This window comes from Panicum virgatum, chromosome 3N (assembly GCF_016808335.1).
Source record: "Panicum virgatum strain AP13 chromosome 3N, P.virgatum_v5, whole genome shotgun sequence".
In the NCBI taxonomy this organism is placed as follows: Eukaryota; Viridiplantae; Streptophyta; class Magnoliopsida; order Poales; family Poaceae; genus Panicum; species Panicum virgatum.
Genome location: NC_053147.1, coordinates 45,332,657 through 45,358,897, shown reverse-complemented (window position 1 = coordinate 45,358,897; position 26,241 = coordinate 45,332,657). Strand labels below are relative to the sequence as shown.

At 51.8% G+C, this 26,241-nt stretch overlaps 3 protein-coding genes across 5 annotated transcripts; 2 read left to right on the top strand and 1 right to left on the bottom strand.

The window, feature by feature from the left end:
- Nucleotides 1–4,166: 4,166 nt before the first annotated feature.
- Nucleotides 4,167–14,281, top strand: LOC120665997 (probable solanesyl-diphosphate synthase 3, chloroplastic). Of its 3 annotated transcripts, XM_039945761.1 has the most exons (6): nucleotides 4,167–4,454; nucleotides 4,557–4,669; nucleotides 11,772–11,899; nucleotides 11,987–12,090; nucleotides 12,961–13,088; nucleotides 13,170–14,281. In XM_039945761.1, the coding sequence occupies exons 1-6, from the start codon at nucleotides 4,274–4,276 to the stop codon at nucleotides 13,716–13,718; spliced, it is 1,203 nt and encodes a 400-aa protein (XP_039801695.1). In that variant the 5' UTR covers nucleotides 4,167–4,273; the 3' UTR covers nucleotides 13,719–14,281. The 3 variants fall into 3 exon arrangements, with proteins under 3 accessions (XP_039801695.1, XP_039801697.1, XP_039801696.1); XM_039945763.1 differs by lacking the exons at nucleotides 4,167–4,454; nucleotides 4,557–4,669 and adding an exon at nucleotides 4,772–4,886 and having other exon boundaries at nucleotides 11,785–11,899; XM_039945762.1 differs by lacking the exons at nucleotides 4,167–4,454; nucleotides 4,557–4,669 and adding an exon at nucleotides 4,772–4,934 and having other exon boundaries at nucleotides 11,785–11,899.
- LOC120665996 (WEB family protein At5g55860-like) lies at nucleotides 14,053–25,092 on the bottom strand. Its single transcript, XM_039945760.1, has 3 exons — nucleotides 24,827–25,092; nucleotides 17,890–18,090; nucleotides 14,053–16,306 (listed from the first exon to the last, which is right to left on the bottom strand). The coding sequence occupies exons 2-3, from the start codon at nucleotides 18,070–18,072 to the stop codon at nucleotides 14,534–14,536; spliced, it is 1,956 nt and encodes a 651-aa protein (XP_039801694.1). The 5' UTR covers nucleotides 18,073–18,090; nucleotides 24,827–25,092; the 3' UTR covers nucleotides 14,053–14,533.
- LOC120667824 lies at nucleotides 18,443–21,614 on the top strand. Its single transcript, XM_039947818.1, has 3 exons — nucleotides 18,443–19,067; nucleotides 20,003–21,169; nucleotides 21,211–21,614. The coding sequence occupies exons 1-2, from the start codon at nucleotides 18,443–18,445 to the stop codon at nucleotides 21,058–21,060; spliced, it is 1,683 nt and encodes a 560-aa protein (XP_039803752.1). The 3' UTR covers nucleotides 21,061–21,169; nucleotides 21,211–21,614.
- Nucleotides 25,093–26,241: the final 1,149 nt, after the last annotated feature.

Below are 26,241 nucleotides of genomic sequence, written 5' to 3'. Positions count from 1 at the left end.
CAGCACAAGAACTATTGTATGGTACGTTGCCAAACTATTTTGCAGGGCAAACCCTACCACAACAAATGGTACAGCGGAACACGACTAAATCGGGCAGACCGGTCCAGGCAACCAATCAAACCGGTGCATTGGTGGTCATTCTTGTAACGCCTGTGCCAATTACGTCAATTCTTTCGAGCCCCCTTACACCATTGTGTCATACAGCGTGCCATCTTTTCCTCTGGAAGGATCGGGTATCTATCATGGGCCGCTTTCGAATGATGTATTTAATGAGTTGTTGAAGCTCGCACCTGTTAGTTCAGTATAGATGATGGCACAAGCTGACCCCATGACACATCATCTAGTTTCTAACACGCAAGCGTCCACAAGCAGGAATTATGAAGCTGATCTTGCTAAATTGAGGGAAGATCTAGATAACATGATGAAAACCAAGTTGTGAGTGCATATGGGCAGATCTTGTTTGTATAAAAAAATCATAATATGATGATTTCGAATTAGTTTTTTACCCCACTGGTTGGCGTGTTCCTGAGTTTATAAATTTAGTGGTGATGATAATAGAACTACTTGGGAACACATTAGTCAATAAGTTGCTCAACTTGGAGAAGCTAGCTCTAGTAATGCTTTGTGTGTTCATTTGTTTTCTCTATCTTTAACTTGAACTACTTTCTCTTGGTTTTCTTTATTGGCCCCAAATTCAATCCATTCTTGGAAGGAATTAGAGGAGAAATTTCATGATCCTTTTATAGTGGGGACAATGAAGTGAAATCGACTGATTTAACATCGGTTAGACAAGGTAGAGATGAATCCATATCTGATTATTTCAGAAGGTTCGAAGATATAAAAACCGTTGTTTCAATTTGTCTATTTCGGAAAAGGATTCGGTAGATTTGGCTCTTTGTGGTTTGCGCTCACATTTTATAAAGAAAAACTAGAGGGTTTTAATTTGTATTCACTTAGCCAGCTTTAGTTTAGAGCTTTAAATCTGGAATATAAATTTAAAAATGCTAAATAGAGCTCGAAAACTCATCGGTCCAACACATATGTTGTTGATTGTGAATCTGATACTTCGGACGATCAGGAAAAGGGAGTCTATGCTGCTGAGTTTTTTTGGCCATCAAAGGCCAAACCATGTTCTTGGCCAAATACTTAAGCCAACTCAAAAAAATCCACAAGATGAAATACATTCACCTTTGATGTTTCTATGTGTGTTCGCATATTTGATGAGTTACTTAAAAATGGAAACATTAGGTTATATTGCCATACCGCCACTTGAGAAATTAAAGCGGTGTGCATATTGCAAGTGACATATTTCTTCATCTTATGAGACTAACAACTGTAATGTTTTCCATCGACAAGTATAATCAACTATTAATAAAGGACGACTGGTTTTGTGATTTTGTCGGAGATGCAGATTGATAAGGCATCATTCCCATGCCAAAGTGCTCATTTGGCCAGAGCAAGCCAAAGGAGCCAACGGAAAGAATGTGATCATTGGTGAGGAAAGGCCAAAGAATGTCAATGACAAGATTCTAGCTAGAGAAGTGGTGCTGAAAAAGACTCCTGATGGGAAGGAGTCTCAAAAATATTGTAAAGGCTTTTGGGAGGGGGGGGCAAGACAGTTCCATCAAGCCCATGCGACCAGAGGTCTGTACTTGAAAGATCAATGAATCAAAGGTGCAAGGACAGTTTGCAAAGCAGAAACTACCTTTGATCAGCTCTTAAGAAAGTACATAAATCAAAAGGTCATTCCAAGATATCGGCCACTAAAAAAGATGTCGGGATCACCTCCGCGTCAAGGCAAGCCCACATCTCCTAGGGGATAGTACGGCAAGCACAGAGGTGATCCCACCACCCTATTCCCTCCTCAAAAGGTGTATGCGACTATGCTGTGGGCACCACAGGCATCAAGATAGGTGTATGTCACGGAGAAGAGGGAAGAAGTTGACTCAGGGGAGACCACAACCGATAGTGTTGTACATATTGAAGATGTGAACATTGTCATTAAGGACGTTGGCAAGGGACCGATGGTTTTTGGTAAATCGGTCAATGCTTCTGTCCAGAAACTTGCCATGGCCAATGATCATGAGGCTAGCAGCAGCAGTGCAATGTCCAAGTACTTTCAACCAAGGTGGTCTCTTCCAGGATTGACTCGTACACAAAAGAGGAAGTTGCAGTGTTTGCGCTTTCAAAAGAAGAAGGAGCAGGAGGCAGAGAGCTAAGGGATGAAAAGTTCAACCAGTACATGCCTATGGTCCCTTAGAGTAAAACATGGAGGGTCAAAGCTGCTGACCAACCAGCAAGATCGGTTGAACCGCCCCAGTCGACAAGTCTGGCCGGTACAGCTAGTCGGTTTGACCGCCCAGAGCAACAAGTCAGACCAATCGAGCCTGCAGCAAAGCAGAAAGCCGAATTGACGATGCCCATTTCGACTCCTTGTGATGAAGAAACACCACTAGCGTCTTCAGTACGAGAATATGAGGAGCTAGTGGATTATGCAGCAACATGAAGATTAATATGGTGCATTTGTCTTCAGATTACTTCGTGGTTCTGGAGGAGGATGTGGCTCATCTTTAGTTTGGGCCATGTGATGATGTATTCCATAAGCCTAAGGAATCCGATAACCATTTGAAACCTCTTTACATGAGGGGCCATATCAATCGAAAACTAATTTCCCGCATGCTTGTTGATGGTGGAGTTATTGTGAACTTAATGTCATACTAACTATTCAAGAAGCTCGGTGGGAAGGATGAGGAACTGATCAAGATGAACATGATTGTCAGTGGTGTTGGATGGGGTAATCCCAATGGCACTAAGGGGGCTGCTTGCTATAGCCTTATTCGTCTCAGAGGTGCAAGGTAATTTTAGTTCAATCTCTTATTCGTCTCAGAGGTGCAAGGTAATTTCAGTTCAATCTTGGGGCGTGATTGGATTCACACAAATCAATGTGTTCCATCTACCATGAATCAGTTCTTAATTCAGTGGATCAGCGATGAGATAGAGGTGGTCCATGGCGACATTTCATCCTTTATTGCTACAGCCAATTTGACATCTATTGGTATTTATGATAACATCAAGTGTTTATCAGGCATGGACCTATCTGATTACAAGCTAGTCAGTTGTACCAAAGATGGCTTCATCCCAGCTGTGTTAAAGCCAATGGAGAATCAGCTAAATTATTTGATATAAGCATAATGGGTTAGAACGACGACTGACATGACCGATCAGACCGGTCCAGTTCAGAATGGCTGCAGCCAAGAATTGAGCACTATCGGGCGAGTGATACGTGTAAAGCCATTGAAGATTTTGATGGTATAGATAAATTAGGACAAAGTTTTACATCAGTCGATCCTTTAGAAAAATTAGATATGGGAGATGGTTCCATTCATAAACTGATTTTTCAGCAATGGTTAATATAAAAGCTCGGATAGAAAAGGTAAATGACTGGGAAGTGAAAATTATATAATTTCACAGTTTCACTACTCGCATTTTCTTTCGAAATCACACCGTAACATATAAGTTCCGGCCCATCCATGCAAGCCGTCCTTAGAGCATCACCAGCGTTATCAAGATGCCATCTAGATCAAAATTCTCTATAGCTAAGTATGACAAGTCCTACCTTCTAAAAAATATTCATTAGTATCTAACTTGTCTCCTACCATTTTCTTCCGACGGAGTTACTATAGCAGTGAAGAAAAAATATTACTTCATTTGAAGCACCGGTGCAAAATCAAGTATTATGGTTGTCCATGAGCCAGCTAAATTCGACTGAAGCGGGAGAAAAAGAATAAGAGAGAAAGAAGCGGGCGTGTTGCAAGACGCCGGTTCAAGCGGGTGACTCGCGTTACTGTTGCAGTTTTTCCCACCTTTCGCTGGCTGTTATTGGTTGCTACTGTTGCTACTGCAAAGTCTATAAAAAGCATTGATGATGTGGGGTCCACCACTACAGCTGCATGCGCCGAGCCTCATCTTACCACAGGCAGCGAGCGAAATTATAATTCTTGTCTTACCGCCAAGCGAAATTATAATCCTTGCTAAGCTGCTCTTGCACCGCCAAGCTTACTGCGCCGACGTGGCCGAATCCACGGCCCAGGTTGCCCTATCCCATGGGCACCGATAAGGGGCGGGCGGACCATACAAAGCCACGGCCGCCAGCTCAGCCACGCCGCCAGGCACGCACGCCACAGGTCCCGCCCCCGGACCCCCACCCCACCCCCCAAGAAGTGCAAAAGCGCCCGTGGCCGCGCATTGCTGTCGCCACCGGCACCCAAGGAGTATGGCGGCGCCGTCGTCCTCCCTCGCCTCCACCTCCCACCTCTCCCGCCGCGCTACGGCCGCGGTCGGCCTGTGCTCCACCCGCTGCCTGCAGCGCATCCGGTGCAGCTGGGCCGGCGGCAGGGCGGCGTACAGACGGCGCGCGCCAGGTGTTTGCTTCGTTGTCTCACCCAGCCAGCCAGGTCCGTGTCTGTGGGTTCTGGTACCACTAAGCTGCGTCCTATCCGCAGGGCACTGGCGTTGGATTATTCGTGCTGAGTTTCGGTTTGTATATGTCTGTACAGGTCTTGCTGCGGTCAACGTGCCGGCGGCGACCATCTCCGAGCGTACTTTGGTGTCCTCGCTTTTGGAGGTCGTCTCGGACGATTTGCTGAAGCTTAACAACAATCTCAAATCGGTGAGTTTCTTGCTGTCCGAATCGTCACATGCACCCTTTTTGTTATGTTCACTCCAAATGTTTCTTCTTGTTCTGGTGCATTTGTAGTAAAGCTGACAGTTGAAAAACGATCCAGACATGTCATGGAATACTCTTGCGGCTGCATTCAGAGTTAAATTTGAGCATGTCTTGCCTACAAATCAGTTCCAAAGGATCCTATCAATGTTAACTACTACTGGTTGTTGCATCCTACATTGCTTTAGTTTTGCCAAGTTCCTCAAATCAAGTACTATCTCTATTTCTCTTTTATAAGGTGTATTAGGATTGAGTAGTCTTTAGACGTGTACTTTGACCATCAACGTCTCTTGCGATATATCATCAATGGCTTTAGATTCATTATCATATTAAAGTTTTGTGAAATACGAATCTCGATATATCTTTCATGCATTAAATATGGAAATATAACTTGACTAGTGTGTCAAAATTTATATATTTTGAACTTTTCAAAAACAAATAAACCAAAGGAAGGATGGAGCGAGTACAATTTTAATAATGATGTCGAACAGATATATTAACTACTACACCTGGAAAAGAAAATGTTGTGGGATGGTGGACCCCGGTGTTGAGAAATGAGAACATTCTGCAACTTTTCAACAATAAAGTAGAGAATCAGTGGGAGGAACGATGTATATTTGATTTTTTGAGAGGTTACGGATTTGAGATCATGCAGGGGTGAACCTAAACTATGCTAAATGGGGGTTGTTAGAAGCTCAATTCTAACTCTCATTGAGCTGAGAGGATGACAATGAACTTGGGGCAATTTTCTGGGTTTTCTTCATTCACAAACTCAAAGCCATGCCTTCCAACGGGAGGGGTGGCCACACATATATACAGCCAGCCAAGGAGCTGCTAACTGCCTAGTCTAAGATGCTCCTGCTGTCCTAGAAAAGTAGATGCTAACTGCTGCTGTCCTACTAACTGCAGCTGTCCTAGCAAACTAAAAAGCAGTCCAAGATGCTGTCCTCTAGGGGCAGCACAAACCCACTGCATGCTGCAGCAAAAAAGGAGATGCTGCAGCCCCCACAGAGACCAAGAGTACAAGACTTATTCCCTTCATTCTCCCCCTAAGCCTTGTGCGTCGTCTTGTGGGAAAGTTGGACCATCCCGGTCCTGGAGCAAAGCTCAAGGAACTTGATCCTCCCAAGGGGCTTGGTGAGCAGATCCGCAAGCTGATCCTTGGTGTTGATGTAGCTCGCCTTGATGCTTCCTTCCTCCAAGCAGCCTCGGATGAAGTGATACCTCACCCGGATGTGCTTGCTCCGTTCGTGGAAAACGGGGTTCTTCGCCAAGGGCAGAGCGGACTTGCTGTCCACCCTGAGCTCCACTGCTCCAGTGTCTCTGCCGAGTAGATCACCAAGCAGTCGAGCGAGCCAGAGCGCCTGAGTCGACGCGGTGGAGGCCGCTATGTACTCGGCCTCGCAGCTGGACAAGGCCACCACCTGTTGCTTGACCGACTGCCAGCTAACGAGGCACTCGCCGAGGAAGAAGAGGATCCCGCTCGTACTCTTGCTGGTGTCGATGTCGCCGGCGTGGTCGCTGTCGCTGTACCCGACGAAGTGTGCCGCCCCAGGGCACCTCGGGTAGTGGAGACCGTGGTCGAGAGTCCCCGCAACATAGCGGATGATCCTCTTCACGGCCTGCTGGTGCTCCGTCGTCGGTCGCTGCATGAACCGACTGACGTAGCCAACGGAGAACGCCAAGTCCGGCCGTGTGTGGGCGAGGTAGCGGAGGCTCCCCACAAGACGCCGGTACTGAGTAGCGTCCACCTCCTCCGCCGTGCTGTCACGGCTCAGCTTCAGCCTCTCCTCCATCGGAGTGAGGGCTGGGTTGCAGTCGGTGAGCCCAGCGAGCTCGATGACGCGCTTGGCGTAGGCGGTCTGTCGAAGTGTGATCCCGGAGTCGTCCTGGTGCACCTCGATCCCCAGGTAGAAGGAGAGAGGCCCCAAGTCGCTTATCTGGAAGGTGGCCTTCATCTCCTCCTTGAACACCGCCACCTCCGCATCCTTGGTGCCGGTGATCACCAAGTCGTCGACGTAGACACCCACCAGCAGGGCATTGCCTCCTTTGCCCCGCCGGTAGATGGCCGCCTCGTGCGGGTTTTGCTCGAAGCCCATCCCCTTGAGCGTGGAGTCCAGCTTGGCGTTCCACGCCCTCGGGGCCTGCCGCAAGGCATAGAGGGCCTTGCGCAGACGTAGCACCTTACCCTCCTTGCCGGGGATCGCAAACCCCGGCGGCTGGTGCACGTAGACCTCCTCCTTCAAGTCGCCGTTGAGAAACGCCGACTTGACGTCCATGTGATGGACACGCCAGCCCTCCTGGGCAGCTAGCGCAAGGAGGAGTCGCACGGACTCCATCCGTGCCACGGGAGCGAAGGCATCGTCGAAGTCGACTCCCTCCTGCTGCACGAAACCTCGTGCCACCAGGCGAGCCTTGTGCTTGACGACGGTGCCGGCCTCATCTCTCTTCAGCTTGAACACCCACTTAAGGGTGATCGCGCGGTGACCGCGAGGGAGATCAGCAAGCTCCCAAGTGCGGTTCTTCTCAACCGCGTCCATCTCCGATTGCATCGCGGCACGCCATGCCGCGTGTCCCTCGGCCTCTGCGAAAGACCGAGGCTCGCCGTCGTCGCACGCGAGGTGCAACTGTGCCTCCAGGTCGTGAGGCACCAGTCCTGGCACCGGCTGATCACCGAGAAGGTCCTCCATCGTACGGTACCGCAACGGCTCGCCATCATGGTACGCGTCGACGCGCTCCTCGTCGTGAGAGAGCGGAGTAGCGAACTCCACCGGACTGTGCTCAGCACGAGCAGGTGTCGAAGTAGACGGGCCCGGAGGAGTGGCTATCGGTACTGGAGTGCGCGGCGTCGCCGGCTTTGGTGGTGCAGCTGAGGAACTCGGCGCAGCCGGAGTCGTAGCTGAAGGGCGTGGTGCCACCGGTGTGGCGGGCGCCGGAGTCGGTGGAGGCTCGGGGACCGGGGTAGGCACGCTCGGCGAAGAAGAGCTGCCTACTCCCCCAGCTCCCTCGAAGTGGACGTACACGACGGTGAAGTCGTCGTACGTCGGAGCCGAGCCGTCGTCCACCGCCTTGTCCCACGCCCATCCTCGCCCTTCGTCGAACACAACGTCGCGCGCCGTGCGCACACGCTGTGTCTCCGGGTCGAGAATGCGGTAGGCCTTCGAACCCGCCGCGTAGCCGATGAACACTCCCGGAGTGCTCCTGTCGTCGAGCTTGCCGATGTGGCCAAGCTCCTTGGCGAACGCGAGGCAGCCGAAGACCCGCAGGTGGGAGACCGCCGGCTTGCGCCCATGCCAAGCCTCATACGACGTCATGCCGTCGAGTGCCTTGGTGGGCGAGCGGTTGAGGATGTAGACGGCCGTCACCACCGCCTCTCCCCAGAAGATAGCCGGCATCCCCCTCTGCTTGAGGAGGGCCCGGGCCATCCCCACAACCGTCTGGTTGCGCCGCTCGACGACGCCGTTCTGCTGCGGGCTGTACGGCGCGGAGTAGTGGCGCTGGATGCCCTCATCTGCGCAGTACGCCGCGAACTCGGCCGCCGTGAACTCGCCGCCGTTGTCGGTGCGCAGCACGCGCAACTTGTGGCCGCTCTCCGCCTCCGCAGCAGCCTGAGCACGCCTGATGGCGTCCGCAGCCTCTCCCTTGCTGCCGAGGATCATCACCCACATGAAGCGGGAGAGGTCGTCGACGAGCAGCAGGAAGTAGCGCCGTCCTCCTGGTGTGACCGGTGTCACCGGGCCACACAAGTCCCCGTGTACGAGCTCGAGCCGCTCCTTGGCTCGGAAGCTCGCCTGCTGGGGGAAGGAGTGCCGCCTCTGCTTCGTCAGCACGCAGACGTCGCAGAGCTGCTCCACGTGGTCGAGGCACGGGAGGCCTCGCACCATCTCCTTGGCGCCGAGCCGCTTCAGGGCCTCAATGTGGAGGTGCCCAAAGCGCTCGTGCCACTGCCATGCCTCGTCGTCCCTGCGAGCTGCAAGACAAAGAGGCTGGGCCACCCCGACATGGAGGATGTAGAGGCGGTTCTTCCCTCGAACCACCCTGGCGAGAAGCTGGCGACGGTGGTCCCAGATGCGGAGGACCCCGCTGTCGATCACCACGCGAGAGCCGCTCTCATCGAGCTACCCAAGGCTGATGATGGAGTTCCGCAACGCCGGGATGTAGTAGACTCCGTTGAGCATCCGGTGCTCTCCGGACTTGGCGGTGAAGATCACGGAGCCCACGCCCTTGATCTCCACGGCGGAGGAGTCCCCGAACCTGACGGAGCTACCTACGTCGACGTCCAGGTCGGAGAAGAACTCCCGCCGCCCGGTCATGTGGTGCGTGGCGCCGGAGTCGAGGTACCAGCCATCGACCCTATCGTCGTCGGAGCCGTTGCCGAGGAGAACTCGGGCACGCGGCTCGTCGAGGTGGAGTAGAGCGGTGACAGGCGGTGCCGCCGGCTGCGGCTCCATGTCCCCGTGGAGTAGGAACAGAGCCGGCTCGTCATCCGGCTGGGCCTCCGCGACGTGGGCTTGGCCCCCACGCCTCCGCTGCGGGCAGTCCCTGGCCCAGTGGCCGGGCCTGCCACAGTTGTGGCAGGCGTCGTCTCGTGCCGCCTTGGGCCTGTCAGCGGCGCCGCCCTGAGCATCTCCGCGGGCGCCACCCTCGGCGCGCCCTCGTGCCCCGGCTTGGGCACCTCCGCGCCCCTTTCGCGGCTTGCCGCGCTTGCGGCCACCAGTCGAGGAAGAGGGCTCCCCCCTCCTCCTGTCACCACACCGAGCCTCCCACTGCTCCTGAGTGAGGTGGAGCTTCCCACCGATGGAGATGCCTCCCGAGGGAGGCTGTGGCTCGTCGCTGTCAACGACCTTGAGGCGACCTATCGCCTCCTCGATCGTCATGGTGGAGAGGTCCAGCAGAGACTCGATCGAGCGAGCGGTCTGCCTGTACCTCTCGGGGACGCAGCGGAAGAGCTTCTCGACGGCTCTCTCCTCGTCGTAGGTGTCGTCGCCGAACTGCACCACCTTCTGCAGTAGAGTGTTGAGACGGAGGGCGAAGTCATCAACATCCTCACCTGGCTTGAAGGCCAGGTTCTCCCACTCCTTGCGAAGTGCCTGGAGAGTGGTCTTGCGGGCGCGGTCGCTGCCGATACGTGCCGCAGCGATGGAGTCCCAGGCCTCCTTGGCAGTTCGCTTCTTGGAAAACGTGAACTGCATCTCGGGCGGGGCTGCTGCGATGAGAGCATCCAGCGCCCGTCGATCCTCATCGTAGTCGACGTCGCCGTACCGGACTGCCTCCCATATATGCCGCACCTGGAGCTTCACCTCCATGACTGCGGCCCACTCGACGTAGTTGGTCTTGGTGAGGGTGGGCCACCCACCACCGGGACCGACGTCCCTGACCAACGCCTGGAGGCCGTGGTAGCCGGGGGCGCCGCTGCGCGCACCCCAGCCAGGAGCGCCGCCACTGCCCTGCGCGCCGCCGCCAGGGGCGCCGCCTCCGCCGCCGGGCGCGCCGCCCCCTGGGCCGCCGCCGGGCGCGCGGGCCCCTGGACCGTCGCCGGGCGCGCCGCCGGGCGCGCCGCCATCTAAGCCGCCGCCATCTAAGCCGCCGCCGGGCGCGCGGGCCCCTGGACCGCCGCCGGGCGCGCCGCCGTCTAGGCCGCCGCCGCCGGGGTGGACTGCTGCCCACCGCGCGGTCCGCTCCCGCGCTCTCTCCCTCTCCAACTCCTCAAGGTCCTCGTCGGCGGTGGCGTCGCCGGCGATGGAGCCGCTGAGGCTGCCGCGCAAGGTCTCAACCTCGACCTCCGCCGCATGCGCTGCATCCTCCGCCGCATGCGCTGCATCCTCCGCCCTGGCCGCCGCCAGCTCCGCTGCAGCCAGCCTGGCCGCCCTCGCCGCTGCTGCAGCGGTTTGTGCCGTCGCTCGCCTGCGCTCCTCTGCCGCGGCGAGCTCGGCATCTCGCTGACGCCGTGCGCTCGAGGCGACCGAGCGCTGAGACGGTGCGTCGGACATGGCGCGCCTCCAGGGGGCTGCTGCGTGGAGAAGACGCAGCCTCAGACGAGCTGCTGCTCGTCTGCTCGGGTGAGGAAGGTGGAGTAGAGGGTGCAGCAGGTGCTGCTGCGCTAGCCACTGCTGCTGCGCTAACTGCCGCTGCTGCTGCGCTAGCTGCTGCTGTGCTAGCTGCTGCTGTGCTAGCTGCTGCTTGGGAGGGAGAAGTGCAGGAGATGTCTAACCTACAGGAAAGTACGGCTCTGATACCAGATGTTAGAAGCTCAATTCTAACTCTCATTGAGCTGAGAGGATGACAATGAACTTGTGGCAATTTTCTGGGTTTTCTTCATTCACAAACTCAAAGCCATGCCTTCCAACGGGAGGGGTGGCCACACATATATACAGCCAGCCAAGGAGTTGCTAACTGCCTAGTCTAAGATGCTCCTGCTGTCCTAGAAAAATAGATGCTAACTGCTGCTGTCCTACTAACTGCAGCTGTCCTAGCAAACTAAAAAGCAATCCAAGATGCTGTCCTCTAGGGGCAGCACAAACCCACTGCATGCTGCAGCAAAAAAGGAGATGCTGCAGTCCCCACAGAGACCAAGAGTACAAGACTTATTCCCTTCAGGGGTGTGGCTCACCTTGTTCTGAAAATTATGCATTGGTTCTTTATGCTACATGATACCACTTTGTAATTTCTACCATTCCTAGCGGCAGAGTGCTTCTAGGAGGGTCTGAGAGTACCCGAGCCCCAACTGTCACAACTGTCTGCACTGACGCCACAACATGGATGTCCCCTTTGTAGATTCTGGATATATGGGTGTCTTCCAATGGGGGCAACGAAGAGGGGGTTTCTAAGCATCAACCATCTTATCTTTTTTTGATGCATTGACTCCACATTTGATGAATGCTGGGTTGTTGGAGATTAACTCATAAAGCAATTCGCTTTAGATAGTTAGTTCTTGTTGCTGCTGTTTTTTCATCCAAATTTGTTCCACTGAATCACTATATGTACAAGGCAAGACATTGTCAAATTGGGCTCATAGCTGCCATAATAACACCTAACATGACTTCAATAGCTTGTTGGTGCAGAAAATCCAGTTTTGGTTTCTGCGGCCGAACAAATTTTTGGTGCCGGTGGGAAGAGATTAAGACCAGCATTAGTTTTTCTGGTGTCTAGAGCAACTGCTGAGTTAGCTGGTTTGTCGTAAGTCCTCTTTGTTTTTGTTGCAACCTTACTATTTTTAAGGGAATATTTTGAAATTATTGTCTGAGACTACTTTTTTTAATCCAGGGAGCTAAGTACAGAACATCAACGCTTAGCAGAGATTATTGAGATGATTCACACTGCAAGTTTAATACATGATGATGTCATAGATGATAGTGGGATGCGAAGAGGTACATATTATGTTATGTTCAAATATGCCAGCAATATTGTGAACAAAATTGCTCTTCATTTTCTTTTCATTTTATATATGCATTTGCTTCTACTGATCTTTTTTCTTGGAAACATTTCGAATGTTGGTGGCATTGATCAATTGGGGAATTATGATTTCTTTTGGGAGTTCAACTGTTACTACATTTTTCTTTCGCATTGCTATAAGGTGATTGTAATAAAACAAAATCATCATACAAAATTGCAGTCTTCATGTTATCATTTACATTTTGTTTGAAATTTTAGCAAGGAATTTTTTTTATTGACTTAAGAAAGGTTTTGAACACTCAAGTGGGTCCTAGGTGTGAACCTAGGTTTACAAGAGGATAAACAACCTCCCCAGTCCTCACCACATTGGCAGCCTAATATTTATTTTCAATGTTACACCTATCTTGTTCATTAGGGCAGTAGGGCGAATGGGTGCCTAGCCGGATTGGTTAGGTGGCCTCAGTAGCACTCCTTAGGTCCTCGGTTTGACTCCCGGTGGGAGTGAATTTCAGGTTGGGGTTAAGAAAAATCCCTTCGCCTGCCGCCACGCCAAAGCATGAAGGAAGGTCCCAGCCCGCACTCACATGGGTAATGGCGCCCCCGTGTAAGCGTGGGGCAGAGGTTTAGGAGTTTTCTCAGCCTACGTGAGAGGTCTTCTCTTATTCAATGCTCAGGGTTTTCTGCGAGGCAGAGGTTTAGGGGTTTTCTCGGCCTGCGTGAGAGGTCTTCTCTTATTCAATGCTCAGGGTTTTCTTCCCCCTCGCAGGCCGAGTTTTTTTTTATTAGGGAAGTAGGGCCTAAGTTTCAATTGACTGAAAGTTAATGTAGACTTGATTCGTTTTCAGGGAAGGAAACTATTCATCAGCTATATGGTACACGGGTGGCTGTACTTGCTGGTGATTTTATGTTTGCGCAATCTTCTTGGTTCCTTGCAAACCTAGAAAACATTGAAGTTATAAAGCTGATCAGTCAGGTAAGGGAGGAGTTGAGCAGTTTCATACTTTGTTTAAGACTGGACTTGATTTTATTTCCATACATTGTGCTGAAATAACAGGTAATCAAGGACTTCGCAAGTGGTGAGATAAAACAAGCGTCCACTCTGTTTGATTGTGACATCACCCTTGACGATTATCTTCTCAAGAGCTACTACAAAACTGCATCTCTGATAGCAGCAAGCACAAGATCAGCCGCCATATTCAGTGGCGTCAGCACCGCAATTTGTGAACAAATGTATGAATATGGCAGGAATCTTGGCCTCTCCTTCCAGGTAGTCGATGACATCCTGGACTTCACCCAATCAGCTGAGCAACTTGGCAAACCAGCAGGAAGTGACTTGGCAAAGGGAAACCTGACGGCTCCGGTCATCTTCGCTTTGCAAGATGAACCAAAGCTGAGGGAGATCATCAATTCTGAGTTCAGTGAGACAGATTCGTTAGCTGCTGCAATAGACCTTGTTCATAGAAGTGGTGGAATAAGGAGGGCACATGAGCTTGCCAGAGAGAAGGGTGATTTGGCCATCCAAAATCTGCAGTGCCTTCCGAGAAGCGACTTCCGAAGTACCCTTGAGAAGATGGTGAAATATAATCTTGAAAGGATTGAGTAGATGGATTTACTTTAATGCTACTTCAAGTACAGGTCTCCTTTGCATGGGTTTGAAGTAGCTCCTATATAAACCCATCAATTCGACCCATTTTTGGTGGATATGATTTTGCAGGAAACTTGGAGGAAATGCACTATAACATACATTTTCCGGGGAACCCTTGTGAAGCAGGCTATTACTTTTGTTGAACCTGTGAGGTGATTTATGCAGGATCCTCGGAAAAGCAAGGACTTCACCACATACCCCGACCCCCAACACCTTGTGCCTACATTATATCTGAATGTGAGCTTAGTTTGCAGCTCTGTAAATGAAAGAAGCGTAAACTAACTTAGCATTCTTTTATTTTGCAATTTGCGCATGCTCAGAAGCAACAAATTATGCGCTATACCTGTACGGGTCCTGACTGGCTGAGACTTTGTATAACAGTTGTGCACTCACTGGGATGTATGTTTCTACATATACGACAGCCAGTGGTGCACATACTCCAACAATACTTACAATATGTAGAAACCACAATTCATGTATGCAAATTCACAGCAACTCAACGAGTGTGATACTTCTACTTACACTAGTCTGGAAGTTTGTGAACTAGAACGTATTTTGGACACTGGCTTAAATGTAACAGTGTTACAGGGGTATAATGTACTCATGAGAGGTCCAGCAAATGTTGAAGAAACAGACAGAACATACATATATAAAATTATGCCAGTGATTTACTGCAAGGCGCAAGCAACTACAAGCATATTATACAGATTATAGTATCTGACCATGCGTTCGAGTTTGGAAATTTCAACTCCCAAACAAGAGCTTCAGATAGATTACACAGATTTTTCGCCAGGAAGGTACGATGGAGAACTGCTGCCAGCATGGCTCTTCTTCTTGTGGAACATGCTCGTGATGTTTGGCAGCATAAAGCTCTTCCTCAGTAGCATCCTGGTATTCCTTTGGTGGCCCTCGTTCTTCTCAGATGCTTTCCCAGCAGAACCCTGTGGTACAGGTGGAGATGCACCTGAAACTTCTTGTGCTCCTGTGGAAGGCTGCACCTCTGCAGTTTTCTTCTGCTCCTTCTCGCGCCATCTCTTAAGCTCGCCTTCTACAGCCTTTTTGGCTGCCTCTGCCATCTCTGCCCTCTTCAGTGCCTCTTCTGTTGCTAATTCCATGTCCTCCATCTCCTTGCGGGCAGCTTCCAGTTTCTTGATTGCCTCATTCTCACTGGCTCTGACAGCTTCCACTTGAGCCATAGCTGCAGCAACTTTCATCTCACTCAGTTTCTCTGACTCCTCGACCTTTCGGCTTAGAGAATCAAACTCATCTTTTGAGATTGTGATATTTGCTGCAGACTCTGAAGTTGAGGCTCGTGCAGCACTTGCTCGGTCTGAGAGTTCCTTGATCTGATCAAGGGCCCTTGCTTCAGCTGCCTTGGCCTCTTCTGCTTCCTTCAAAGCAAGCTGCAACTTTTGCTCAGCCTCAGCTAATTCAACCCTAGCTTTTTCAGCTTCGTCTCTTAGCTCTGCCGCGCTCTTCTGCATCATCTCAGCTTCCTGCAGGGCACTCTTTGACTCAGAAGACAGCTGCTGAAGGGCCAACATCAAGTCATCAGAAGCTGATGTTGCTTTGGACTCAGCAGCTACAGCTGCCTCAAGCTCCGACTTGCATTTCTGAAGCTTAACATGTAGATCCCCAACAATTGATTCAGTTTCTGTGTCCTTCTCTTTGAGCTGATTGTGCTCCTGCTTTACAGCCTCTAACTCAACTTTCAGTGATTCGACTAAACCCCGAAGAGAACTTTCTTCCTCTGCTACTTTCTGCAACATTTCCTTAGCATCGTCCAACTCTGTGCTGACGATAGCAACAGACTCTAAATCCCGAGCCCGAGCATCTTCTATCTTTTTCTGCATAGATGCAATCTCAGAATTGGTTTGGTCTAACTTCTCTTTGAGACTTTCATAAGCAGCAGGATCAAAATCATTCCTCAAAGATGACAACTTCTTCTGTGTTTCTTCCAAAGCTTGTTTGTATGTGGTCCTAGCAACATCCTTCTCAGCACGGATCTGTGCCTCCTCTTCATGTGCTTGCTGTGTAGCTGCCTTAACGTGCATAAGTGACTCTTGAATTTCTGCAATCTCACTACGAAGTTGATTAGCTTTTTCCTTGTTGGCTTCAGTTGTGTGCAGTGATTCCTCTTCCTGCTGAGCAGCAGACAACCTCATATCCAATGAGGTTTCAAAATCTTTCTTGAGCTTTCTAAGCTCCTGTTTTTCTGCATCAAGGTCTGCCAAAGCAACAGCATACTGCTCCCTTGCACTTTCCAGTTCCTGCTTCAGAGGACCATCTGTGCCAAGACCTTCATTTGAGCTGCCACCTTCAAGCTGCTTGGTTCGAGCCTTCGCATCCTCTGTTGCTTGAATGGCTAGCTCTTTAGACTTGTTGATTGCATCCAGCTTGGTGGTTAGCTCCTCAACAGTTTTTTTAGCTTTCTCAAGCTCAGAGAGGGCCTGTACTCTTGTTGTCTCAGCATTATTCAGCTGTTCCTTGTATTTATTCAACTCTTTCTGGGCCAGGTGCAGCTCTGTCTCCTTAGCTAACACCCTCTGTGACAAATATAATTTCAAAAGTACAAGGTATTAGGGTAATATTTAATATTTAGAGAACCAGGCAACAAAAAGATCAAGTCTACCCATGGAAAGCCTGGAAGATTAGACTATAAGACTTGAGCAATATAACTTGAGGGGCAAAACACAAAGGAGAAATCAGATTGAAAGACTATATTTGAAATAAGAGTAACGAAAATTGTCAACAGGCAAAGAATTAACTCCAAACTGTAGTACTAGATAAACTGCCACGATTAAAAGATGGTGGAGTGAGAAAATTTGTGGTCCTCTATAATTGGTTAACAATCAAGTGATCAACACTGGGCAATGTGATCTATACCTGTCTGTTCATTAAATGTTAAACTACATGTACACATAGCTTCCTTAAATACACCAGATTTGAGAAAAATTGCAGCACCTATTTTTAACTGATGTTCCTTGTTATATTGTCCCTTTAAAACCAAAATAGTTTACAAATCAACTTAATTTTCAAACAAAGTTCTCAGTTAAATAATTACATAAATTGCAACCTTATTTATCCAAGAATCCAACTTTCGTTATTTACTAGCTATAGTATGGCTTCATGTAAGCACTTGAGGTTCACTAAAGAAGTCCTGAAAAAAAGGAAAAGGGATATGTTGTGATCAATTGCGCCAACTGTGCAACATGCCAACATTCCCATATGAACTAAAGCATTAATGTAATCAAGATAAATAATCAATCAAAAGTTGTGCATTGCAAAATTAGTGCAAGACAATCTTCTTTCCTTAAGACACATCACTACAGAAGGCCTATTTATATCAAATGGATGGTTAAAAAGAATATACGCAGGCAAAATGAAAGTTATATTACTCATAGAAATATATATATATATATATATATATATACAAACTAAAAATGCTATAAAGATGAAAAGCTCTTAACTCTCTAAATAGAAAAAAAATAAAGAGATGCATTGCCATGCTCAGGAGTAAACACTCCCATCATTATAGTTGAGTGGAAGAGATTTTCCAAATAAAAATAAAAAACTGACATGCGGACACGTTACAAATGGGTAACATCAAAACTTCCCAAATATCATCTGAACCTTGGTGCATTCAGGTGGCCCAAGGCAGATCTACACGGTCAAATCTAGTAGGTTTAATTTTCCATTACATGAAAACGACACTTAAAACATAAAGAATTATTTTCAACAATGGGGAAGAATTTCATTTCCATAGAAGAAAAGCCAATAGAGTTAAGCAAACAGTGTATCATAAGTAATAGGACATAAATGGAGACAAACATGAAAATTAGCATCTGATCCTTCTTGGGTCAACTAGACTAACAATATCTATGTTAGACGTATATTCCCTTGGAGGGAGTCAGAGACTACCTGATCATATTTCCTGACGTAAATTATGAATCCAGTACTTTTGGGATCAAAGAAGGCTTAAGAACTATAAGATTGTTTTATTTAACATTGTATGTAAGTCAAAGTTCAGATCAAACATCCCCAACGTTATGTCAAACTAGGCATGCACAAACATACGTGTAGCTATGTTAAGTATTTTAATACTCAAAGGTTACATAAAAGTTACAACCTCTGCTTGAGGAGCCTTGGGCTTTCTCGCAGCTGATTTGTCAGATGAAAACCGGACTTCACCAAATAAACTAACTGCAGCTTTAACAGATTCAAAAGGAGCCCTTGTATCTATTTCGCCAATCTCCCCTTTGTCTGCATCAGCTGGTGGTGGACGAGCTTTTGTACCCATATTTGCTTTCATTTAAATATTGTATGCAAACTGCAACAGGAAAGCAAATCAAGTTAAAGAAAGATGGCAGGAAAGTTATGGGTGTAAAGCAAGTAAATAGTGAACATGATAAATCAGGCAGAAGAATTTTCTAGGCGGTTCAAATATGTCACAAAAATGATATATGGCTTCCCGGCCTTTCAGAAAAACACATGTTTTAGTTGTCTGGTCTTGTGGTCTAGCTCTTTTGACTTAGGTTTCTTGTAACAGTTTCTTTTTATTTTCTAAACATCTCCCACCCTGGTCCAAGGTGGGAAATGTAATCTTGTATTGCACTATTCTTTCTCTCTTAATGGTATCTAGAACCTAGGGTTTTTAGGTGTTCCACCCAGCCGCCGCCACCATGTCCACCTCCAGCGAGCGTGCTCGGCGTGCTGCCGATGCAGTCAAGGGGAAGAAGGCCCAGTCTCCCAGCAGCAAGCCTGCCGGCGCTGAGGGTTCAGCGACCCTGGAGGAGCGCTTGGCAGCCGCGGAGGCTGTGGCTGCGGAGGCAGCAGTGGCGGCCGCGCAGGCAGCAGAGGCGGCCAAGGCCGCGGTTGCTGCGGCGGCGGCGCTGCGCAACAAGGTGGAGGCGGAGAAGTCTGTAGGATCGCCCAGCCCGGAGCGCCGTCGTCGCATCTCGCCATCGCTAGAGCGCCGTCGCGGTTGCCGCGGGCGCTCTCCGATCGTGCAGGTGTACCGCGACCCCGATGGTGGGTGGCCGCAGCTCACGCGCGCCAACTACCACAACTGGAGTTTGCTGATGAAGGTGAAGCTCCAGGCGCGAGGTCTCTGGGATGCGGTCCGCTACGGCGACATGGACTACGACGAGGATCGGCGCGCCTTGGAGGCCCTCTGCGCCGCCGTCCCGCCGGAGGTGGGGGCGTCCATCGCCAACAAGCCCACGGCGAAGCATGCCTGGGAGGCAATCGCAACGAGGCGCGTCGGCGGTGAGCGCGTCCAGCACGCCACTCTGCAACGGCTCCGAGGTGAGTGGGAAGGTCTCACCTTTCGGCTAGGGGAGCAAGTCGAGGACTTTGCCCTCCGCCTCTCCAATCTGAAGGAGCAGATGGCGATCAACGGCGACACCCTATGTTGCACGGATACGGATACGTGTATCGGTATCGGAAGGATACGGATACGCGGATACGGCAATTTCCTAAACAATCCGATACGCGGATACGTTTACTATTTAAAAAATAAAATAAAAATAAAAATAAAAATAATGCTGGTCTGACTACCATTGTCTTAGGAAAGCCCACGGCCCATCTAAGCACCATATGTGTACCAGTGCCCTGCCCAATCGACTGCCAGCCCATCCGTGTCCAGTTCAGCTCTCGCGCAGGCGCACAGCTGCTTCCGCTCCCCGCAACCCATCCCCATCTGCTCCACCGCCCGCATCCCCGTCCGCCCTCTACTCCATGGCACACCACCTCCGCTCGCAGTGTCGGAGCGTCGATTCGGCAGCCGCGGAGCTCGAATCGACGGCAGCAGAGGTCGATCCGGCGGTTGAGGACATCAAATCGGCGGCGGCGGAGGTCGAATCCCGCGGTGGTGGAGCTCCAATCAGCGAAGGCGGAGGTCCGCGGTGCTTCAATCGGCGGGGGCGGAGCCTGAATCGACGGCGGTTCGGCGGCCGACGCGAGCACGCGAGCTGGCGAGCAACCTTGCCCGCACAGGACTCTCCTTTTGCTCCCCTTCGTGTTGCACGGCCTCCACTCTGTTCGTGGCTGGGCATATCCGCAGCCCAGGTTGGACGTTTGCTGGATTGGATACGTATCTTCCACGTATCGGAATTTTGTTTTATTTATTTTTTTGCCGATACTCCATGGATACGTGTCCACCGCGTATCCGATGCATATCCGTATCGGATACGTATCCGATACGGGATACACCCCCTCCCTGGCGTATCTGGGTAACGTAGGCGACACCGACCTGGACGGGAGGCGTGCCGTGGAGAAGCTCCTCCGGTGCGTGCCGAAGAAGTTCGAGCAGCTGGTCATCTCCATCGAGACCCTCCTCGACCTCGACGACCTCACCATCGAGGGCATCACCGGGCGTCTCAAGGTGGTCCAGGATCGCGATCGTGCGCCAGAGACGGAGGCGGCCGCCGGCAAGCTGCTGTACACCGCAGAGCAGTGGCGGGCCTTCGAGAAGAAGGAGGAAGGCGCCGGGTCGTCGAGGGATGGTGATCGCCGGCGTCGCCCCCGTGGTGGCAAGAAGAACAAGACCAAGGGCGGCGATCAAGGCAGCGGCGCGGATCGAGGTGGGGAAAAGGCGGGAGCTGGAGGCGATCGGCGGCAGAATCGCGACGACCTCTGCCTCAACTGCAATCGCGCCGGCCACTGGGCACGCGATTGCCCCCAACCTCGTCGCGATCGTGGTGGTGCGGCGCACATGGCGGAGGTTGATGAAGACCACGCGTTGTTCCTCGCGTGCGGGTTCCCGGAGCTCGACGCGGACGGCGGCGAGGGGCAAGCTTCGACCTTTTTCGCCAAGTCGACCACCCTCGCCATTGACAAGCCCAAGGCGAACGCTTTCCTGCACAGCGAGACCGGTGGCGGCGAGAAGCTTGATGGGTGGTACCTGGACACTGGTACAACTCACCACATGATTGGCCGTCGCGAGCTGTTCACCGACCTGGACACATCGTCCAGAGGCACGGTGAGGTTCGGCGATGAGTCAAAGGTGGAGATTCACGGTGTCGGGTCCATCATCTTCGAGGCCAAGACCGGCGAGCACAAGGTGCTTCACGGGGTGTACTACATCCCGGCGCTGCGCAATTCCATCATGAGCATGGGGCGTCTTGATGAAGGAGGATCCAAGGTGTTGATCGAGCACGGCGTCCTGAGGATCTGGGATCACCGCCGGCGCCTTCTTGTCAAGGTACGGCGCGGCGCCAACCACCTCTACGTCCTCGACATCAACACGGCCAAGCCCCTGTACCTCGCCGCCCGCAAGGATGATGAAGCTTGGCGCTAGCACGAGAGGTACGGCCATCTCCACTTCGACGCTCTGCACCGGCTGTCCAAGCACGGCATGGCGCGCGGGCTGCCGGAGATCGACCACGTCGCCCAGTTCTGCGACACGTGTGTCATCACCAAGCACCGCCGCACTCCGTTCCCGTCGGAGGCCCAATACCGCGCGCAGGACCCGTTGGAGCTCGTCCACGGCGACCTGTGTGGCCCCATCTCGCCGGCGACTCCCGGTGGCAGGTGCTACTTCCTGTTGCTGGTCGACGACGCCACGCGGTACATGTGGGTGGCGCTCCTGACGTCGAAGGACATGGCTGCGGACGCAATCAAGCATCTGCAGGCCGTGGCGGAGAAGCAGAGCGGCAAGAAGCTGCGGACGCTGCGCACGGACAATGGGCGGGAGTTCACCGTCGGCGAGTTCACGGCGTGCTGCGCGGAGGAGGGGATTTAGCGCCACTACAGCGCCCCCTACTCGCCGCAGCAAAATGGCGTCGTGGAGCGCCGGAACCAGACCGTGGTCGCCATGGCGCGGGCTCTGCTGAAGCAGAGAGGCCTGCCGGCGCGCTTCTGGGGGGGAAGCGGTGGTGACCGTCGTTCACCTGCTAAACAGGGCTCCGACCAAGGCTCTGCAGGGCATGACGCCTTACGAGGCCTGGCGCGGCAAGGCGCCGCAGGTGAAGCACCTGCACACGTTCGGCTACGTCGCCTACACCAAGGATCTGTCGCAGCTCGATGATCGCAGCTGCCCCGGCATCTTCATCGGCTACGCTGATGGCGCCAAGGCGTACCACGTCCTCGACCCCGAGACGCAGTGCATGCGCGTCACGCGCGACGTTCTCTTCGACGAGAGTCGCGGGTGGGACTGGATCAAGGCTGGCGGGGTGCAAGCTCCGGCGGACAAGGAGTTCGTCGTCAAGTGCGTCGAGGAGTTCAGCTCCGGGGGAGCACGCACGCCTTCATTGGGCCTGGCTGCGACTCCGGTTGCGCCGCGCTCGCCGTCCTCTGTTCTGTCTCTTGGAGAGCAGAGCAGTGCCGGAGCAGAGGAGGAGGCGGATACTCTGCTCCAGGCGTCCCCGATCACCCCGGTGGCGGGTTCCTCTACTCCAATCCCTCCAATTGAGCTGGCTACGCCGCTGGAGGATGACGAGGACCGGCTGGACGCTTACTACGACGCCGAGCCCCTGCGCTACCGCACGGTGACGAACATCGTCGGGGACGAGTCGCCACCATGCATGGCACCTCGCCATTGCGCCCAACTCCACCTCACTCACGCCGGGGAGCCCACCAACCATGCGGAGGCCAGGGGCCATCCAGCGTGGGAAGCGGCGATGAAGCAGGAGCTCCAGGCTGTTGAGAAGAACAAGACCTGGGAGCTCGTGGACCTCCCCGCCGGCCACCGCCCGATCTCTCTGAAGTGGGTCTTCAAGCTCAAGAAGGATGAGAAGGGGGTGGTGACCAAGCACAAAGCGAGGTTGGTGGCGCGCGGTTTTGTGCAGCAAGAAGGCATCGATTTCGATGATGCTTTCGCGCCAGTGGCAAGGATGGAATCGGTGCGGGTTCTCCTTGCGCTGGCGGCGCAGGAAGGGTGGAAGGTGCATCATGGATGTGAAGTCCGCCTTCCTCAACGGCGACCTCAAGGAGGAGGTGTACGTGTGCCAGCCGCCTGGCTTCGCCGTCGCCGGAGAAGAAGGGAAGGTGTACCGCCTCAAGAAGGCGTTGTACGGGCTGAGGCAAGCACCGCGCGCCTGGAACGCGAAGCTAGACATCACGCTGAAGAAGATGGTGTTCCAGCAGAGCGCGCACGAGGCGGCGGTCTACAGGCGCGGCAGCGGGGAGGATCTGCTGCTGGTCGGCGTCTATGTCGACGACCTCATCATCACCGGCGCGGATGGAAGAGGAGTGGAGGATTTCAAGGCCGCCATGAAGGATCGCTTCGAGATGAGTGATCTCGGCCTCCTCTGCTTCTATCTCGGCGTCGAGGTCCGCCAGGATGCCAAGGGCATCACGCTGTGCCAATCCAACTACGCACAGCGCATCCTCGAGCTCGGGAACATGTTGTGCTGCAATCCTGCGGCCACCCCGATGGAAGAGAAGCTGAAGCTTAGCAGGGAGAGCACCGCGGAGGAGGTGGACGCGACTCTGTACCGGCGACTCATGGGGAGCTTGCGGTACCTGGTGCATACTCGGCCGGACCTGGCATTCGTCGTCGGGTACCTGAGCCGATTCATGCAGCGGCCCACGATGGAGCATCAGCAGGCCGCCAAGCGCGTGCTCCGCTATGTGGCCGGGACGCTGGACTACGGGCTGCACTACAGGAGGGCTCCGAACACAGCGCGCTTCATCGGCTACAGCGACAGCGACTTGGCCGGCGACGTCGACACCAGCAAGAGCACCAGCGGCACCATGTTCTTCCTCGGGAGCTGTTTGGTGTGCTGGCAGTCCGTCAAGCAGAAGGTGGTGGCCTTGTCAAGCTGTGAAGCTGAGTACATTGCCGCCACCACTGCATCAACGCAAGCACTCTGGCTTGCAAGGCTGCTTGGGGAGCTCCTGGGCAGAGAAGTGGAGGTGGTGGAGCTGAAGGTGGACAGCAAGCCTGCTCTCGCCCTGGCCAAGAACCCGGTCTTCCATGACAGGAGCAAGCACATCAGGACCAAGTTCCATTTCATCAGGGACTGTCTGGAGGAAGGGAGCATCAAGACCAGCCACATTCCCACTGCCGACCAGCTGGCTGATATTCTCACCAAGTCTCTGGGCAAGGCCAAGTTCCAGGAGATGAGGGAGAGGATTGGCCTGAAGAAAATAGTGTAGTGCTAGGCTTAAGGGGCAGATTGATAGGATTAAGCTAGCACTTGTATCTTAATTTCTGCATTTACTTTCTGCAGTGTGTGTTGCCTTGGCTCTCAAGTTGATCATGAGATGCTTTTGGCTAAAGTGTTAAAGCTTTATGCTTTTGAGAGGAGTAGGTGAAGGCTCTGCCTATATAAGCAGCAGCCCTCTCCCTTGTATTTATCTGAATTGTGCCTTTGATTCAATCAAGCGGCCCTTGGTCAAGCTGACCTCCGGGCTTTCCACCAAATTCTCATGTCTGGGCCAACACTTAATACAAAGATATGCTGCTCTCCTTCGTATTCGAGAAAAAAGAAGTTATTCGAGTCATAGCACTGGGAATTAGTTGTGTGCAATATCACAGTTTACTAACATACGAATATGTGAAAGATAATAGTGACTCCTGGGTGAGGCCCATCCAGGAGACATTTGGGTCCCAAAACAGCCATCGGATGTGGAGGAAAGGCAGCTCCCTATCATTTGTTCTTCCCCACCCCTATGAATTCTAGGAGCAAGGTGTAGAAGCGGATTTTTATGTATCAACAATAAAGGGCAGGGTTTGATCATCTCGCATTCTTCATCAAAAGAAGCTCGCGAATCATCAAGGGCTTAAACAATACTGCCAGTATGCAGAATGCAAAAGCCCAGCTGCATCCCCGTCAGCATGAGGGCTTGAAATCGCATATACAATACAAATGACAACAACAATGGACTTTCTCTCGGCGGCCTACTCGCTCTGTGAAATGGAGAGGTTCGGTTGAACAGCCCTGACAAGAAACCAAATTGGCATTTGCATTAATCCACCACGCAGCGAACAAATCCGCGACGAAACCAGACGGATCGGGGCGTCATCGCATAAGCGAACATTCGGATTCTAGGCCTCACGACAAAGGAACGGCTCTACAGACTTAAATGGGGCGAAAAATCGGCAATTTAGGGCTTCTTACCAGCACAAACGAGGACGAAATCAGCGCCCAGGGCCGAGGGGTTGACGGGAACGGCGACCACCGCCTACCAATGGAGAGGAATGCAGCCGCGGTGGGAGGATGGCTAAATCCGGGAGGGGGCTCGTGGTGCCGTGTTCGTCGGGGAGGAGGGACGGGGGGCGGTGGTGGTGGTGGGGAGGGGAGGCAAAAAAGTTTGGGGGGAACCGGAGCCGAGGCCGAGGAGGAAATAGTGGTGCCGTGGTGGGGTAGGCCGTGGACTTCGGGTGGGTTCACGAGCGGGGGATGAACACGGTTGGGTTGTACCGGGCGCGTGCGAGGGTTGCTCGCTCGGCGCGAGGAGGGGTGGGGTGGGGAGCACGATCTGGAATGCGGGCCCGGGACATGCCGTGCGTGCCTCCTCTTAAATGGCCTTGGACCATCTCGGTCAGTTCTCACACAAGATTTGGCTTGCACCGAGCAGGCGAGCACTGCTTATTGAAACTTTTTAGTCGCTGCTCGAAAAAAAAAAACTTTAGTCCTAATAAAAGCAGTCTAATATAAAGTTCTATTTGGACGTCGATATTAGGCTATAATTAGACATTAAACTGCTACAGTAACTCATGCTCTAATGACGGATTAATTAAACACATTAGATTCGTCTTGCAGTTTTCTGAAATTTATTTTGTAATTAATCTATATTTAATACTTCAAATATATAGCGGGATATCCGATGTGATATTTACAGGTTTACTTTTTTGCATTTAAACAAGGCCATGGAGTCTGTTCTGCAAGTTGCATAGAACTAACATCAAATCGACAAGAGTGCAGACATGCATGATCTACTACAATACTTAGTAATTTCAAATTTATATCCGGCTTGAGAGCCTAATGAGCTAACTCGAGCTATTAACAGTCTAAGCCGAGCTAGCAATTTTGCTCGTTTTGTTAACGAGCTGTGTTGAGCTGGCTTGTTAAGAAAACAAGCCAGACCGAGCCAAGCCGAGTCGAGCTGGCTCGGAGAACCCTACTACTAGTTGCCAAGGCAGTGTTTGCAACAAGCAAGTTATAATTTAATTCATCTTCAAGTTTAATTATTATGCAAGGGTTCAAATTGTTCTTAAACATGAGCACAACTAATATATCAGGTTTACACCCTAGCAGAGATCGTATACTTTACCCGCAAGTAAAGTCTTCCATGTCACCCCATAACTAGGCTCTTACACATGCTGAGGAGAGTCGCTAGGAATTTATTTCGAGACAATAAGGTTTTTAGATAAAGCAAAGTATAAAACCTCCCTAATGGGTCCAGTAAATTAGCAAAGCTTATTACCTATAATTAAGGATGTGTTTGGTTTTGGGATTAGGTAGGATGGTTTGGGTACATCCCTATTTTTGCATTGGGTCCAACCCATTTCGTATTTAGTTAGGAGGGATGC

What these genes read in the sequence shown, in the direction of transcription:
- LOC120665996 (XM_039945760.1), bottom strand. Translation starts at nt 18,072, where the DNA reads ATGAAAGCAAATATGGGTACAAAAGCTCGTCCACCACCAGCTGATGCA. An exon ending in CCAAGGCTCCTCAAGCAGAG is followed by an intron (nt 16,307 to 17,889) that starts GTTGTAACTTTT and finishes TATTTGTCACAG; the next exon opens with AGGGTGTTAGCTAAGGAGAC.
- LOC120667824 (XM_039947818.1), top strand. Translation starts at nt 18,443, where the DNA reads ATGTCCACCTCCAGCGAGCGTGCTCGGCGTGCTGCCGATGCAGTCAAG. An exon ending in CACTCTGCAACGGCTCCGAG is followed by an intron (nt 19,068 to 20,002) that starts GTGAGTGGGAAG and finishes TGGGTAACGTAG; the next exon opens with GCGACACCGACCTGGACGGG.
- LOC120665997 (XM_039945761.1), top strand. Translation starts at nt 4,274, where the DNA reads ATGGCGGCGCCGTCGTCCTCCCTCGCCTCCACCTCCCACCTCTCCCGC. An exon ending in TGTCTCACCCAGCCAGCCAG is followed by an intron (nt 4,455 to 4,556) that starts GTCCGTGTCTGT and finishes ATGTCTGTACAG; the next exon opens with GTCTTGCTGCGGTCAACGTG. An exon ending in GCTGAGTTAGCTGGTTTGTC is followed by an intron (nt 11,900 to 11,986) that starts GTAAGTCCTCTT and finishes TTTTTAATCCAG; the next exon opens with GGAGCTAAGTACAGAACATC.